The 15709-nt window shown below is 35.3% G+C and overlaps 1 protein-coding gene across 4 annotated transcripts in view; it reads left to right on the top strand.

Annotated features, from left to right (window-relative positions):
• ACVR1C (activin A receptor type 1C) overlaps positions 1-15481 on the top strand; it is an 84572-nt gene extending 69091 nt beyond the window's left edge. For 3 of the 4 annotated variants that reach the window (XM_065880358.1, XM_065880360.1, XM_065880359.1), the window contains 6 exons: positions 2314-2544; positions 5133-5300; positions 6639-6795; positions 8770-8894; positions 11037-11167; positions 15356-15481. In XM_065880358.1, the coding sequence (XP_065736430.1) occupies positions 2314-2544; positions 5133-5300; positions 6639-6795; positions 8770-8894; positions 11037-11167; positions 15356-15481 (938 nt within the window). The remainder of the gene's footprint in view (positions 1-2313; positions 2545-5132; positions 5301-6638; positions 6796-8769; positions 8895-11036; positions 11168-15355) is intronic. The other variant, XM_065880361.1, reaches the window with a different exon arrangement.
• The last annotated feature ends 228 nt before the right edge of the window (positions 15482-15709 follow it).

The following is a 15709-nucleotide window of genomic DNA, read 5'->3' as shown; positions in this document are numbered from 1 at the left end:
CTACTGATAGATGGTGACATTTCCATAAGTCAGGCATCAGCTTTTACAGCCCCTGGTAAAAAAGAGTAACATAGCAGGGAGAGCCAAAGTCCATATGTCTTCAAAGGAAATCTCTAAGTGTGTAACACAAAAATTACTCAGCTTATTTTTGGTGGTTGCTTTGAAAGATGCTGAAGCAATTTTCATTGTTTTACTGCCTCAACTTAATTGCTGTGCTGAGTACCTTAGATGAAATCCTTCTTTGTCCCCAGCCTGAGGCATTGATTATGTGTCTAATCGATTTGCAGTTTGAAAACATTGGCTTATCTAGTTCTCTAGCCAATTGTTGTTGTTGTATTGTTGGTATTGTTGTCGTTGTCATCGTTGTTGTGATTGGTCGTGGTGATGCTTTTGTGAGTTTGTGTGTGCAAGATGAGGGGAGGGAAGAGAGAGATTGAAATTGTACTTTGGCTTAATAATTGTTAGTACAACTTCCATTGTGTGGCAAGTAGTGAAACTGACCATGGCTTACAAAAATATCCTGGATAGTTTGCTGCTAGAAATCTTTCCAGCTGGGGAGGACTGTAGTCATATCCACTGAATGGTGACAGCATAAGAATTTGGATTGAAAAACAGTGTTTTAGTTGTAGGTCTGACTTCCACTTATTCCTGGGCAAGTTTTTGACTACCACACAGCCCCAATTTTCTCATCTCTAAATGATAAAGTTGAACCAGATGATCTCAGAAGAACTTTCTGGCTGTGAGGCTTTGTGACTAATTGTTGAGATCCATAATAGCAAATTTATAGTCTGTGCTTATTTAGTCATGGTGGGTGGTTCTCATGAACATGAGAACATCTGAATAAACTGGCTCATTTCAGGAGTAGAGGTCGAAGCCTACAGGAGCTTACAGGGTTGTTGCTATAAGGGTTTCCCAGCCATCTGAGTACAATGACAACTAAACATGACTTTCCCAAATAAATTATACTGTGACCTCTTTAGCTATTTTCCTTCTAATTATAAGAGTAATAAATATTTATGGACTATTGTGGACATTAAGCAAATGTAAAGAATTAGAAAGGAGAATATCACAATTTACTTCACCCCGATTCCACTAAATAGAAATACCCATCATAGCATTTAGCATATATTCTTTTCAGTCTTTTTCCCGTGAATATTTTCAATAGCTAGATACACTTATTTAGATGGATAGAATTTGCTATGCTATTTGTCTTTAACAAAAGTATTTTTTCATTTAACAAGGTATGGTTTTTATTATAGCAGAAGTACTTTCCTATGTCATTAAGAAATAACTCTTCATAAACAGCATCATTATTTTTGGCTCTAAGTAATCCATCCTTAGACATAATGTTAAGCGCCAAACCATTATTGAGCATGTAATAGGCCAGATACCGTGCTAGGTGCTTACCATGCTTATTAATTCTCAAAGTATCCCTATGATATAGGTAATATTATTGCCCACAGGTTTTCAGGCAAGGAAGCTGACGCTCAGAGAAGTTCAATAATTTGCCCATGATTACCATGTGGCACAGATGAAATCTGAACCCAAGCCTTTCTTATCTGTGGTCTCAACCTCTGCACTGTACTTAACAATTTTTCTATTATCAGACACTTTTCCTTACTTTTTCTATAAGTAATAATGTATTAAATATCTTGATATAAAATTTTCTGCATTTTTCATTAAATCTTTAGAATAGAGTTCTAGAGGTAAAGCTATTGGTTCAAAAGAACCTAAACATTTTACATACATTCAGAATATATTTTCTTTGACTTTCTTTTATTCCACAGAAAATATCCATTTGATATTTTCTATGACTGTACCTTGCTTTCAGTGTAACATGACTGCCTCACTTCATCATTGAATTCGATTCTTCACTTTCCAGTTTTAACTTGGTTTTTTAAAAAATTCATAAAGCATTCTCTGTTGTACTAGGAATCATATATTTTATTTTAGAGGCTAACTGCTTATGCTTTTTAACCTTTGTGTATTTAGCAAACTGACTGGCTTCAATGTGCAAATCAGAGAGATTTGCAACAATTTTGGAAAATTAGATATCTGCAGTGGCAGGCTATATTCAAGAAATTTTTATTTGTGAATGTGAGAAGAGAAATCATAGTAAGAATTTGGAGTACTTTTTGAGCATGCTTGGACTAAATTAAAGTTTGGTATAATGGTGCTTATTTCTTCGAAATCAGTAAAATTACTAAAGTGGTTAAATGTTTGCTTTTTTATGTGAAAATAATGGTCATCATGACGGTTATTTTCTGGCAATTACTTGGTTTTAATCATCAATTTCATCTTTTCTTTGGTTAGGTCTGCCTCTGTTGGTTCAAAGAACAATTGCAAGGACGATTGTACTTCAGGAAATAGTAGGAAAAGGTAGATTTGGTGAGGTCTGGCACGGAAGATGGTGCGGGGAAGATGTGGCTGTGAAAATATTCTCCTCTAGAGATGAAAGATCTTGGTTTCGAGAGGCAGAAATTTATCAGACCGTTATGCTGAGACATGAAAACATCCTTGGTTTCATTGCTGCTGACAACAAAGGTATTTTCAGTCTAATTGGGTCCAGCAAATAAGATATTATGTCTACTATCAGAGGAGAATAAATAATCTCTTTGTTTTAATAAAATCTACGTAAAAGTCTGATTTCTTTTTTGAGGAAAGAAAATGCTTTCCTCTTCTCCACAGATAAATGTGCAATAAATGTAAAATAAAGCAGGGCAGACGAGTGATATGAAGTCATGATGACACTATAGCCAGCTTGATATTTAAAATATTTGATGACTGGTATGGCACAGGAGCTAACCAACCAGAACAGAAGCTTCAACTGGAGCAGAGTTTTGGGAGAACCCTGCCATGCTAGGTTTTATCCCTTTAGTTGCTGGGTCATAAAAAGATCTGGAGGCATCTTGAGGGTTCAGGAGTTGCTTTGGGTGTCTAGGACAAAGGAATACCATTGGACGTTTTGAATAGCAGCTGTTAGTTAAACAGGATAGAAATATTTCAATATTTTGATAACTGGTACAAAGATACCAATGAATGATAGTTGAATATTCATCTTTGTTAGGACTATACTTTCATCTGTACAACAGACCTCAACTCCAGGACTCTAGTTTTCTATGAACATTATTAGAAGGGTGGCAAACAAGATAATTTTAGTGAAATTAATGTACTTTGAGTATGGTTTATATCGTGAGGTTTAACATTAACAACCCCAAATAACACTGCTTTATGAGATTTGTAGAATAAGCAGACCATCAACTTTTTGGTATTTAAATCAATAGTCATAAAATTTTGTGCATATGCCCAGTAATCAGGAACTAGATAATAGAGTTTGTGGATTACCTATGCTCTCTTTCTTCTTTTTGCATAGCTTTTACTCATTTAGCTGTGCAACAGTTCCCTTAAAGGGAAACAGGGAACAAAGGTGAGCAAAACTTGATCCAGTCAATTATTTTTTTATTTGTATCAGTTATACTCATGAAGAACTTGGGAGAGGTGGAGATTATAACATCTATCTAGCCACAAATTATCTGTGGCTATCAGAAACCTACCATTACCTAGGAAAATTTAAAATCTATGGTTATTTCTATTTAATATAAACTTGATCATGAAAGTATTTATGATTAATTAGATGGCCAAAGAGAAGTTTAGTGCTATTATACATTTTGGCCGTAGTTATGTTTGCTGATGATCTGTCTTTTCTGATTTGCCAGGGAGAAACTGAATAAAGCCAAGTCAAGCCAGGGAGAAACTGAGCTTAAAAAAGGAAAAGGTTCTTTCCAAATTCTTAACTATACTATTGAAAATGAAACATTTCTTATTAAGCTGTTAAGAACTTTTACTTTTTCTTCGTAACATTGAGCTAAACTATCTACTGGTTAGCTTCATTCGCAATGTTATGAAAGCAGTAATGACTGCAGTTATATGGATCATCCTGATAGAGCTAATTTAATCATGACATCTATTGGATTATAAAACAATATGCACAGCAAAGATCACCCTTGATTGTCTCTTCTTCAGTTTAACTGGTCTACCTGTGTCAATGGCTTACTTGTTAGTGGCTTTGATTCCAAGTGGTCTGTAACGTCACTTTCATTTTCATGCATTTCTATATCTTTTGCAACATTTACAGTTTCACTCTTTAGTCAACTGTCTGACAAAGACATTGATACGAGAGGGCAAAGATAGCCACTGGTGTTAAGCAGGGAGAGAGGTGTAAGTGTTAGTTTTATATGTGGTCAGTTTATTAGTGAACTTTATCATGTTATGTTGATTTTTGCATTCCTAGGAAATGTTATCACTACCTGGATTTGGAAATTAAATACTTGGATAACCAGGAGCTCTTGCACATAAAGCACTAGGTACAAAAATTCCTTAGCAAATGTTCTTTAATTATAGTTCCCTTTCACTGAGGATCAAAACTGGTCAGGACTTCCCAGGGCTATTGTAGACATCTGATTCTGAAAGCTAAAGCTAAGTCTAGGGACTCTAATACCTAGAGAAATTTTAGGCTAATTTCTCGTCTGCTAAAAATCTTTTATAAACTGGATTAGCTTTGGTTAAATAAGGTAAATTATTTGAAGAGGTCTAGTAATTGTGTTTGGCACTTATATTAAGCTTTGAGGGAAATCATAAATTTCATATTTTGAAATATGAATAGTATGACCATCCTTGGAATGTTAGAGCTTTTGTGATAGTAATAATACTTTGTGTAAATTTGTTATATTTCTGTTTTTTATTGGTACAATCTTTCTTAAAAGCTCAAGAATAATTTATAACACAACGCTGAGCCTAAATGCATCTCTCAGTAGTTTCTGCCATAATGTGGTTGCCATAATACCAGCAGGTATTGATACAGAGGGAATAAGAAAGGAGTAGTTCAGTTGGTAGAATCACTGCCTCACAGCTTCCTATAGCGATGGTGGGTACACGTAACAGGTTCTAATATATCAGTAGGAATTCGTTGAGAATTTTCACCCTACCAACTTGGACTGTAAGTATTATCACAGAAGGAGTTAACTTTGCTTTGTTAACAACACAGATTTGCTTTAAACACTGACATTTGTTAAAAGCTTTTGGCTTCTTTCTCAACATAAACTTACAGCAACAAAATAACTTTTTCCTGTTAGATAATGGAACTTGGACTCAACTTTGGCTTGTCTCTGAATATCATGAACAGGGCTCCTTATATGACTATTTGAATAGAAACATAGTGACAGTGGCTGGAATGATCAAACTGGCACTTTCAATAGCTAGTGGTCTGGCCCACCTTCATATGGAGATTGTTGGTACACAAGGTATGTATTTTCTTTCTAATTTTTTTTCTCCTTGAATATGAGGATAAGAAACACTAAGTATTTTAGTGTTCAGCTGTGTTTTAGTTTATTACAAACAATTATCAAATGTAAAGAAACACTAAAGGTATTTTATAAAGCTGAAGGTTTTGTCATGATATAGCCAACTCTCATCTACATACTTGTCATTTTGTATACTATCCATAATAATATTTTTATTCCTAGTGGCTCTATCTTTGCTATTTACAATATGTACCTGAGAGATCTTGCTTTAGTGGCAAATGCTCTATTTTCAGAGAATACAAATGATTTAACTGTTTACCTTTGATAATTAAAATAATTAGAAAGAGTTATTCTGACCTTAAAAAAATACTTATATATCATGTACTTGAACTCCAAATAATACACACTGTCTCGTCTGTTTATTGAGTTAATAGAGAATTGACTCTAGAAAGTCAGTCTAGTCACTGTAGTGCTTCTCAGATTTGGATTCATGATCCCTTTAAACTCTTAAAGATTATTGAGGACCCCAAAAGTTTGTATATGTGGGTTATATCTATTAATATTTACTATATTAGAAACTAAAATTGAGAAATTTTAAAGTATGTATTAATTTACTTAAAGTATAATAATTAACCAATTAAATATTAAAATAAATAACATAATTTTTAAAAGTTACATAATTTTTGTAGTGCAAAAGCCAATCTAGCTAAAATAATGCCATTTTACACTTTTGCAAATCTCCTTAATGTCTGGATTTTCATACCTGTTCTTCATTCAGTCTGTCCCAGTATGTTGTTTTTGGTTGAAGTATGTGAAGAAAATGTGACATCACACAGATATGTAGTTGGAAAAGAGCCTTAAGGACCCCCAGGGATCTTTGGGCCCCATTTGAGAACTGCCGGTGTAGGGTAGTAGAAGTTTGAAACATGTTTTGTAAGAGAATATTTGCTGTGTTCTTATGTGGACGTAGCAATGCTAATACTTTCCCTACTTATTCAGCAAATATTTACTAGTGGTTACTAAATGTCACCTAGTGTTCTAAGCATTGGAGGCATGGTGATGAGTAAGACATAGCCACTGCCCTTATGTAGCCTACAGTCTAGTTGGGAGGGACAGATAATGCATATGAATGAGTAAGATAATTTAGATAGTGATAAGGGCTATGAAGAAGACAAAATGGGATAGTCTGATGGAGAATGACTTGGAATGTAGAATGGGGGTCAGGGAAGACCTTTCTTAGAAGATAACATTTGAGCCAAGTCTTCAAGATGACTCCTTTCAGAGAGGTTCAATCTCCAGTAATGAAAAAAGTGAATATGTTTACCTTATGCTTCCTAGGTAAACCTGCTATTGCTCATCGAGATATAAAATCAAAGAATATCTTAGTGAAAAAATGTGAAACTTGTGCCATAGCAGACTTAGGGTTGGCTGTGAAGCATGATTCAATACTGAACACTATTGACATACCTCAGAATCCTAAAGTAGGAACCAAAAGGTAAGATAACTTACTTTGGTAGCATACTGAGACTTATGACTGCCCCATAAACATGAATGCCTGGGATATGTGTACAGGGAGGTGGGTGCAAATCCAAAGTGGGAAACCATTAGGCCCAAGAAAGCAAGAAGTCTTCTCTGGGTCACCGAGAAATCAGTGGCACAATGGTTATAAAGCAAGAAGAGTTGGCATTTGGTCATATAGGAAGTAGCTATTTGTGTGGCGAGTCCAGTGGAAAGGAATGGTGGAAGTGATGGTGATATATTATTTTTAGCGTGCCACATCTGAGAATAGTTTTCCTACAGAGAGGAGGAAAAAAATGTTAGCAGTGTATAGCTCCTCCAAAGCCTTTATATCAATACTTCAATACCTCGTAAATGAACTGAAACTCAGGGCTAGTTCTATACATTCAGGTCCTAACAACAGATATAGAATCAATACACTGAACTAGGTAGGTGATATAATATATATATCTATATAATATAGGTGATATATATATATATATAATATTCTCTCAATATTTAAAAATATTATGTAACATATTTACCTATAGTTGTACTTATCCGTAAGTCTGCCCAGTTGATGTGTATTAAGGTAATATGAGTTTGGACACAATTCCCACTTTCAAGGAACAGAATCTCTGAAAGTTAAGAACAAGCATGATTTATATAGAGCATACCACACGTATGTCAGGACAGACCCATTAGTAATGGGATTCCTGGTGTTTTCTTATTATAGCCAGACTGTGGCCATATGGCCAGCATACTTCTGTTTCCTTTCATTTGAATTTCAGGATCTGTGCTACTTTGGCATAATTCCAGGTTTCTTGACCTTGAAATCAGAAATAACCAAAACACTTTCCTGGAGTTGTTAAAGGCCCTTGAGAGTAGAGAATTTCTAAGCTGGTATAGTTAGCCTATAAGCCATATTTGAGATTCCAGGCCAGTCCCTCTGAGTCCTTCACTTTGTTCCCTGGGAGACTTTAATGGGGCCCCAGAAACACTTCAGGACAATTTATTCAGACTGGGCAGCCCTAAGGGACCTCTTCTTTTTTCCCTTTAAAAAGCAAGTTTTAACTTGTCCGTCAGGGAAGTCTGGGATGCTGGATTCCTTCAGAGAATCTAAAGCTTTTAAAATATTGGGGAGAGTGTTGCATCCTCACCTCAATATTCTGAGAAATCCTCGAAATATCCCTAAGACAGCTAGGCTCAGTCAGGTCCCAGGGACTGTAGAATTTTTTATTTAGTCCTATTCAAGCAAGGCTGTAATTTTATTGGAGCCAATATATAATATGAATATATGTTTTGGAGCCAATGTATAATAACATTGTTCATTCAGAGCAGGTATTTGTGGAATGATGCTGAGCACTGTGTTGGAGCACTGGGCCCACCATGATGAATAGAACATACTCCTTGCCCTCAAGGAGCTTTCTTGGCTACAAACTACGGGGAATTGAGTTCCATCTTTCCTATTGAGTGCTTTCCAAGTATTTGGCTCCTGGCCCACAGGCTTTAACACTAGGATGATCTCTAGTTCTATTTAAAATATTTTAAAAATTATCGTTCAATAATTAAATAAATTTATAAATAAATAAAACACACAATTATGTCAATAGATGCAGTAAAAACATTTAAATAAATTTAATCTCCATTATTGATAAACACTCCCAACAAACTAGAAATGAAAGGAAACTTTCTTAATCTTATAAAGGACTCCTACAAAAAACTTACAGTTAGCATCACACTTAGTGAACCCTGGCCCCCTGCATTGGGAACACGGAGTCTAAACCACTGTGTCACCAGGGAAGTCCAGTTAGCATCATACTTAATTTTATTCTATTATAGTGGCTCAGATCAACCTGTAGATTTGATGTAAACTGCCTTAACATATTGTATATCAGGATTTATTAACATTGTGTGTTACTGGACTGCTATAAAATCATACACAGAATCTGAAGTGTGCATGTTTTTGAAGGTACATGGCTCCTGAAATGCTTGATGATACAATAAATGTGAATATCTTTGAGTCCTTCAAACGAGCTGACATCTATTCTGTTGGTCTGGTTTACTGGGAAATAGCCCGGAGGTGTTCAGTTGGAGGTAAGATTTTGGAAATATTCTTTGTGTCTGCCTTTCCTTGATGTGCTACTTCAATGCACTATATTGAATCATTTCTAAATATTTAAGAGATTACCTTTTGGCGATATCTTTCCAGTGGCAAAAGTGGAGCATTTTGAACAGAATGGAGATTTTAGGTTGTGATTACCGCTTAGTTCTCCTGATAATTCTGATTTCCATAATAATACTTTGCAAAGCACTTGAAAATTTTCTTCTTTGAGCTGTATTCCTATTTTATATCAGAAATTAAACCCAAGGAAGCTAAATGACTTGCCAAGGCCGCAGGACTTAAATTGAAGTCTTCTGGTTCTCTGGCTTTTCTTGTTCATTTCTTTCCGGTAATGATGTATGTGTGGGGATTAAAGTGGAGGACAGAGGTAAGCAAAAACTAACTTCCTGACTCTACTGCTCCCAGCAGTTTAGAGATTAATAATGAGAGGAAGAATTTGGGAAGATGAAACCCTGTAAATGCAGTCTGATGAAGTTGTTTCATCAGTGGAGAAAAGTTAAATCCTGGTAGAAAATGATTTAGATTTTTCAGTTTCAAGTGAGACAGACTTAGTCCTAAACCTTGGTTTAGCAACTTCCTGAATGTCTGACTTTAGGTGAGTTATATGGTCTCACTTTCCTCATCTGTAAAACGAAGATAATAAAACTGACCTCTTGGGCTTTAAGGATTTAATGGACTAATTCAATTAATTCACGTGAAGCTTTTTGTATAGAGCCTGCTCATAGTAAACATTCAATGAAAGAACTGTCATTATTAAACCACTGTCAGTTTTTGCATTTTGTATTGATGTCATTTTGCCTTACATAAATCTCATATTTAAAAAAATGAAAAGCTTAAAAGTTTAAAATTATATTTGAATGAGAAAACATGCTTTCCCCCTTTTATTCCTAGGTTAGATAATAAAATATTCAGGAAGATGAAACTATTCACAGAAGCAATAGACTTAGAGTGGTGCAGAAACAGAACATGGACACTGGAATCCCCAAGCCTGGGATCGAGTTCCAGATCTGCCACTTACTAGCTATGTGACCTTGAGAAAATTCATGACACTCTTTGTGCCTCAGTTTCCTGATTCTGTAAAAATGGGATAATATGGTACTTTCTTTAGTCAGTGCTTTTGAGGAATAATTAGTTAAAACATGTAAAAGGCTTAGGAAGGTGCTTGGTAAATAGCAAGATTCAAACATGTTATTATTTTTTTTAATTTCATACTGATATTTGTCTAGATTTGCTTTTAGATTTTTGTCCTTAAGTTTTCTTCAACAGTTGAAATGGTAATTTAGTTAACATGATTTGAATTTCATTTTCTAAATTATGCCAATCTTAAATATTTAAATTAAAAGAACTATAGTTTAATTCAGTTGATTCTGTAAGGAAATTCTTGAACTCAGGTAACATTCTGATAATTAAAGTCAAATCTTTGTCTATTATTTGAGACTCTTTAAATATTAACCTTCACGTTGAACTGTTCATCTTCAAATACCTTTGGCCATTTCTCTGGAACATTCTCAGATCTAGTAGCTGTAAAATCCAAGTGTAAAAAACTCAGCTCTTAAAAGATTGCCTAACAATTTTCAAAAAGAGAAAGCTATTGTGTTTTGAAAAGGAGAAATATACTTCATTCATGGAGAAATATACGTCATTCACAGATCAGTGAGTCTTGCTGTAAATTTTGTAATTAGATATTACTTCTGTACTGCACAACGGCATTTTACAAAAATCAAAATTTACATAATTTTCATAATATAAAATTATATGTTTATAATTAAGTTATGTAAATGTAACATATTTTATATAAAATTATATATGTATAATTATATAAAATTATATATTTTATACAGTACTTACATATACTTTCGTCTCATATAACTTGTTTAATTATTAAAATTATATAAATTTTCATAGTATAAAATTTCATAAACTTATATAACTATTCAACTTAGTGCTTTAAACTTATATCTTTGGTTTTACAATGATACCTAATTTTAATAAGCCTGATTTTCCAGTTTTCCAGGGTACCACTAGTGCCTAGAAAACTTAATTGGTATTATCTTGAAGTAAACATCTTTGTTTATTATTCACACTGGGAAATTTATTACGTAACTTTTTTATAGGAATTGTTGAGGACTACCAGTTGCCTTATTATGACATGGTGCCTTCAGATCCCTCAATAGAGGAAATGAGGAAGGTTGTCTGTGACCAGAAGTTCCGACCAAGTATTCCGAACCAGTGGCAAAGCTGTGAAGTAAGGCTATGTTCTTATGTATATTTTTCCCATTATAATTTTGAGGTAAGTATCAGGGTGGATTTTCAGAGGCCATAGTCCTCTTTATCTAGGCATCCAATTCATTTCATGTATGTAGGTATATGTCTTCATATAAGCTTCAGAAGGATTTCATTCCCTTTAGCTGTCAGTATCATAAGGCTAAGTTATGTGGCAGGAACAACCTTGACATCCCAGTGACTTCACACAAGACTTTATTTCTTGCTATGCCAAGTCCCCTATAGGTTGGGCAGCTTTCATTGGAATCTGTGCTCCCTGTGGTGATTCAGTAATCCAGGTGACTTTGATCTTGCGATGCTGCTATCTAAACGCATAGTTTCCAGAGGTCTAGGTCAGGAGAAGAGAGGAGCTGGAGGGTCGCACACTGGCTCTCTAATACTTTGGCTCAAGTGACACATTTCATTTCCACTCATGGTTCATAGACCAGAACGAGCCACACAGTCCCATCCAGCTGGAAGGGAGCTGGGAATGTCGGGAACACAGGCATATTCGGTGCGTAGTCGATGTCTGTGCTACACAGAGTATTACAATTTCAGTCATCCTTAGAGTCAATAAATTATTCCTAATCCCTAACTTGCTGAAGTTTGAGTTTATTCTCTTCCATCAGAAAAGCTTCCCCATGGCAGGGACCATTGTTGTTTATCTCCTCATCTTGTACCACGCATGTAGTAACCATCATAGAGCAGACATATTGCAATGCTTGTTCTGCCTGTGTGAAGAGAGAGACTTCTCTAGCTCCCACAGGAAGTAAAAGGGAAGGTGGAGGAAAGACTATAAATCATCTAACTAGTTCCACAACTATTTTAATGCTTTAATCTCCCCCATCCCAATTATGACTGTTTGTCTTCTGCCATATTTAAATGTAATGCTTGAGGCGATTTTTTTGGTGACATCTTTTAGTTTTGGCTCTGTCATATGTCATATCTTATACTGTTACGTTTTTCCTCATTTTTCCTCTCCTTCATGTTTTGCTCAACTCATTTCCTATTTAAGGCAAGATTTATGTCCTGATATTTCTATTTTGTGTAGATAGCTTACCTATATGCTCATTTGAAAAGAGAATTTGAGGCATTTATAAGCAAATTGAAATTAAATTAAAATTTTTTCTGATATTAACCATTTCATGCATATGAGAGGATATTAACATATATGTAAAATTATATGTAAAGATAATAGAATTCATGACCAAGTTTAAAAAATAGAACACTTCCAGTACCTTTGAAGATTCCTCACCCCTCTGAGAGGCTACTATTATAACTAATCATTTTATTATTGCCTTGCTTTGCTTTAAAATTTAGCCATACATATATATATATATATATATGTACGTGTATATGGCTAACTTTTGTTTATTTGTGAAATATATTAATGACACTATAGATATTCTTCTTAATTTTTTTTACTTTACCTTATATATGTGTAGCTATAATCTGTTTATTTTCATATCTGTGTAGTATTCCATTGTATGTATCTAATTTCTTTTTTTCACTCTACTGTTGATTGTCACATGTGTGATTTTTAGTTTCTTTTAAAACAATACTGCTGTGTGTGTGTGTAAAAATTATTTCTTTAGGGTATAAAACTATAGATTCTTTTGGGGTACCTACATAGATGATCATATCCCCAAATAATGAGAGTCCGGGGACTCATACCTTTCTTATTGGCAGTTTCTAGGATTTCCAGTATAATGTTGTGTGAAAGTTATGATAGTTTTGCCCCTTAAAACTTTGCATGTCTTACCTTTGACACCTTTTTTTTATATTAGTTTTGTTTTTTATTGTTTGTTTTGGGGTTTTTGTTTTCTTTTTAAAATTTTCTTTGTTTTTTGTTCTGATTCTGTGAAAAATGCCATTTATTTGTTCTGTTTTAAATATACTTTTGCTTTTTACTTATGTTTAGACTTTTCTCTTTAAAATGTACTTTATTTTTAAAATATTTTATATCATTTAATTCTAGCATCTAATGTTTTGATAGGTTGATTTTCCTGTTTGTTGTTTTGACTAACTCTTGCTTATGATACTTTATTTCCTCATCTTCTTGTGAATTTTCAGAGCTCAGGCTTACTGCAATGTTTTAAGGCTAAGGTTTGATTTTTTTCTTTACCAAGATCAAAGATTTAGACAATTTTCTTCACAAAGTTCCTTCTAAGACCAATTCATCCTTACAGTCTGGACTTTGTAAATGTCTTGATCTGACACCTTCTGTGTGCTTTGGGCTGTATTTCCTGTCTTTCACATATGGTCCATCAATTCTGAAATTCTAGACTGTGAGATCAGCAAATGCCATCAGAGCAATGCCTTGCTTCAGTGATTTCTTATACCTCTCTGGATTCATGCATTCTCATTGTTTTCCCCTCTGAGTATTTATCTTATTTATTTACCAGTTCACTTATACTGATTTTTTTTAATTCAAAATTTTTGATATTAGTATTTAGATCATTATTTTATTGTGGCATGATTTACATATGATAAAACGAATAAATCTTAGTATATAGTTGGATGACTTAAAAAAAAATGTATATGTGTGTACTTACCATCCAGAGCAACACAGGGAATTTCCAACCCATCCCTTATCCATTTTTGTCTTTCATGCCCTTTCTTAGAATATTTTAAGAGATAGTGTCATTCTACCATATTCCCAGAATTTTCAATTAAAAGAGGATTAATAGCCTCCCTCTATAGGATTAATATCTGTGTTTTGACAGGATTTTAAAAAATATTTTAATTCCACTACAAAGATTTTAAAGAAAGTTTACATATTCTGAAAGCCCAAGGGCAGAAATTGTTAGCTTTTTTATACATAACATATATAATTTCTTAATTGAAAGCATTTTATTTTCATGCAGCTTGAAAGAAGAGGAAAATTTTCATAAAATGCATACATAAAATGCATAAAAGATTAATTGTTTCAAAATTATTGATCATCTCAAGAAGATAAAGCTATTCAATTGATTTCACTTACTCTAAAAGGATGTTGTGTAAGGTGGCCATATTCTCTTTCCTAAAATTACATTCAACAGAGTAGGTGGAAGACAAATAAACAACTAATCACTAAACAGAAAAGACTAAAACAAATGAAACTGGTCCATCATTTCACATTATGCTAATCAAACATGACCTTAAAAATGATAGTGTAATTTCATAAACCAAAATGCCACTGAGCAAAGGCTCCCTATCATCTCCTATAGCTACCTTCAAGGTCCACAAATGATGGCTTCAAATCATCTAGCAGATCAGTGGGCCCTGTGCCTCTGCCTGAAGCCAGAGGAGATCATCTCGCCTGGCCCCTTTCTGAGAGGAGACACCTGGCCTGTCTGAGAGAAGACACCCTGGTCTCCCTAGGAGAGGAGGTGCCCTGATCTCTGTTTGAGGGGAGATGGCCTGGGCTCTGTCTGAGGGGAGAGCCCTGGTCTTTCTATGCTAGAAGTTGACCTGGTCTCTGTCTGAGGGGAGAAACTTTTTTCTCTGTTTGAGGGGAGAGCCCGGTCTTTTTCTGAGAGAAGTCACCTTTGTCTCTGTCCATGGGGAGACACTCTGGTCCCTCTCAGGGGAGATGCCTTAGTCCTTGTCTGAGGGGAGACAGTCTGGTCCCTTTCTGAGAGGAAATGTCCTAGTCCTGGTCTGAGGGTAGATGTCCTGGTCTCTGAGAAGGGACACTCTAGTCTTTTTCTGAGAGAAGTCACCTTGGTCTCTTTCTGTGGGGAGATGCTCTGGTCCCTCTGAGGGGAGATGACCTGGTCTCTGTCAGTGGGGAAATACCCTGGTCCCTTTCTGAGAGAAGTCACCCTGGTCTCTGAGAGGAGATGCTCTGGTCTTTTTCTGAGAGAAGTCACCCTTGTCTCTGTCTGGGAGGAGAAGGCACGGTCCTTGCCTGAGGGTTGATGCTCTGGGCCGCGTCTGAGGGGAGATGCTCTGGTCCTTGTCTGAGTGGAGACGCCTGGTCTGTGTCTGGGGGGAGATGCCCTGTTCCTTGTCTTAGAGGAGACACTCTTGACAGGATTTTTGAAGTGATTTGGCCCTGATCTCCTTCTCATATTGATTTAAGTTTACTATTTCTGTATCAGAGCTTAGCATCGATTCCTGTGTTTGTGGCTTTTCTTCTCTCGTACTGTGTTTTGTGCTAAAGACTTTGATATTTTCTCTCTTAAAGGCACTCCGAGTCATGGGGAGAATAATGCGCGAGTGTTGGTATGCCAATGGGGCAGCCCGCCTAACCGCCCTCCGGATTAAGAAGACTATTTCTCAACTTTGTGTCAAAGAAGACTGCAAAGCCTGATGATGAGAACTGTGTTAAAAAGAAACCTCTCACATCTTTCTTTCTCATTTTTCCTTTTTATGTGAATTTTTTGGCCTTTGTTTTGTCATCGTTGCTGTTGTTCTACCTCAAAGATAATGCAGTGCAGTATTTAAGTGCCCAAAGGCACCATGAAAAAAATAACTAAAGTCAAGTATGGGCTGGAGTTGACTTCATCCACTCCCCATGTTGTCTTTAATTTTATTTTGA

The sequence above is a fragment of the Phocoena phocoena genome, chromosome 7 (assembly GCF_963924675.1).
Source record: "Phocoena phocoena chromosome 7, mPhoPho1.1, whole genome shotgun sequence".
Classification (NCBI taxonomy): domain Eukaryota; kingdom Metazoa; phylum Chordata; class Mammalia; order Artiodactyla; family Phocoenidae; genus Phocoena; species Phocoena phocoena.
This window is presented reverse-complemented; position numbering and strand designations above follow the sequence as displayed.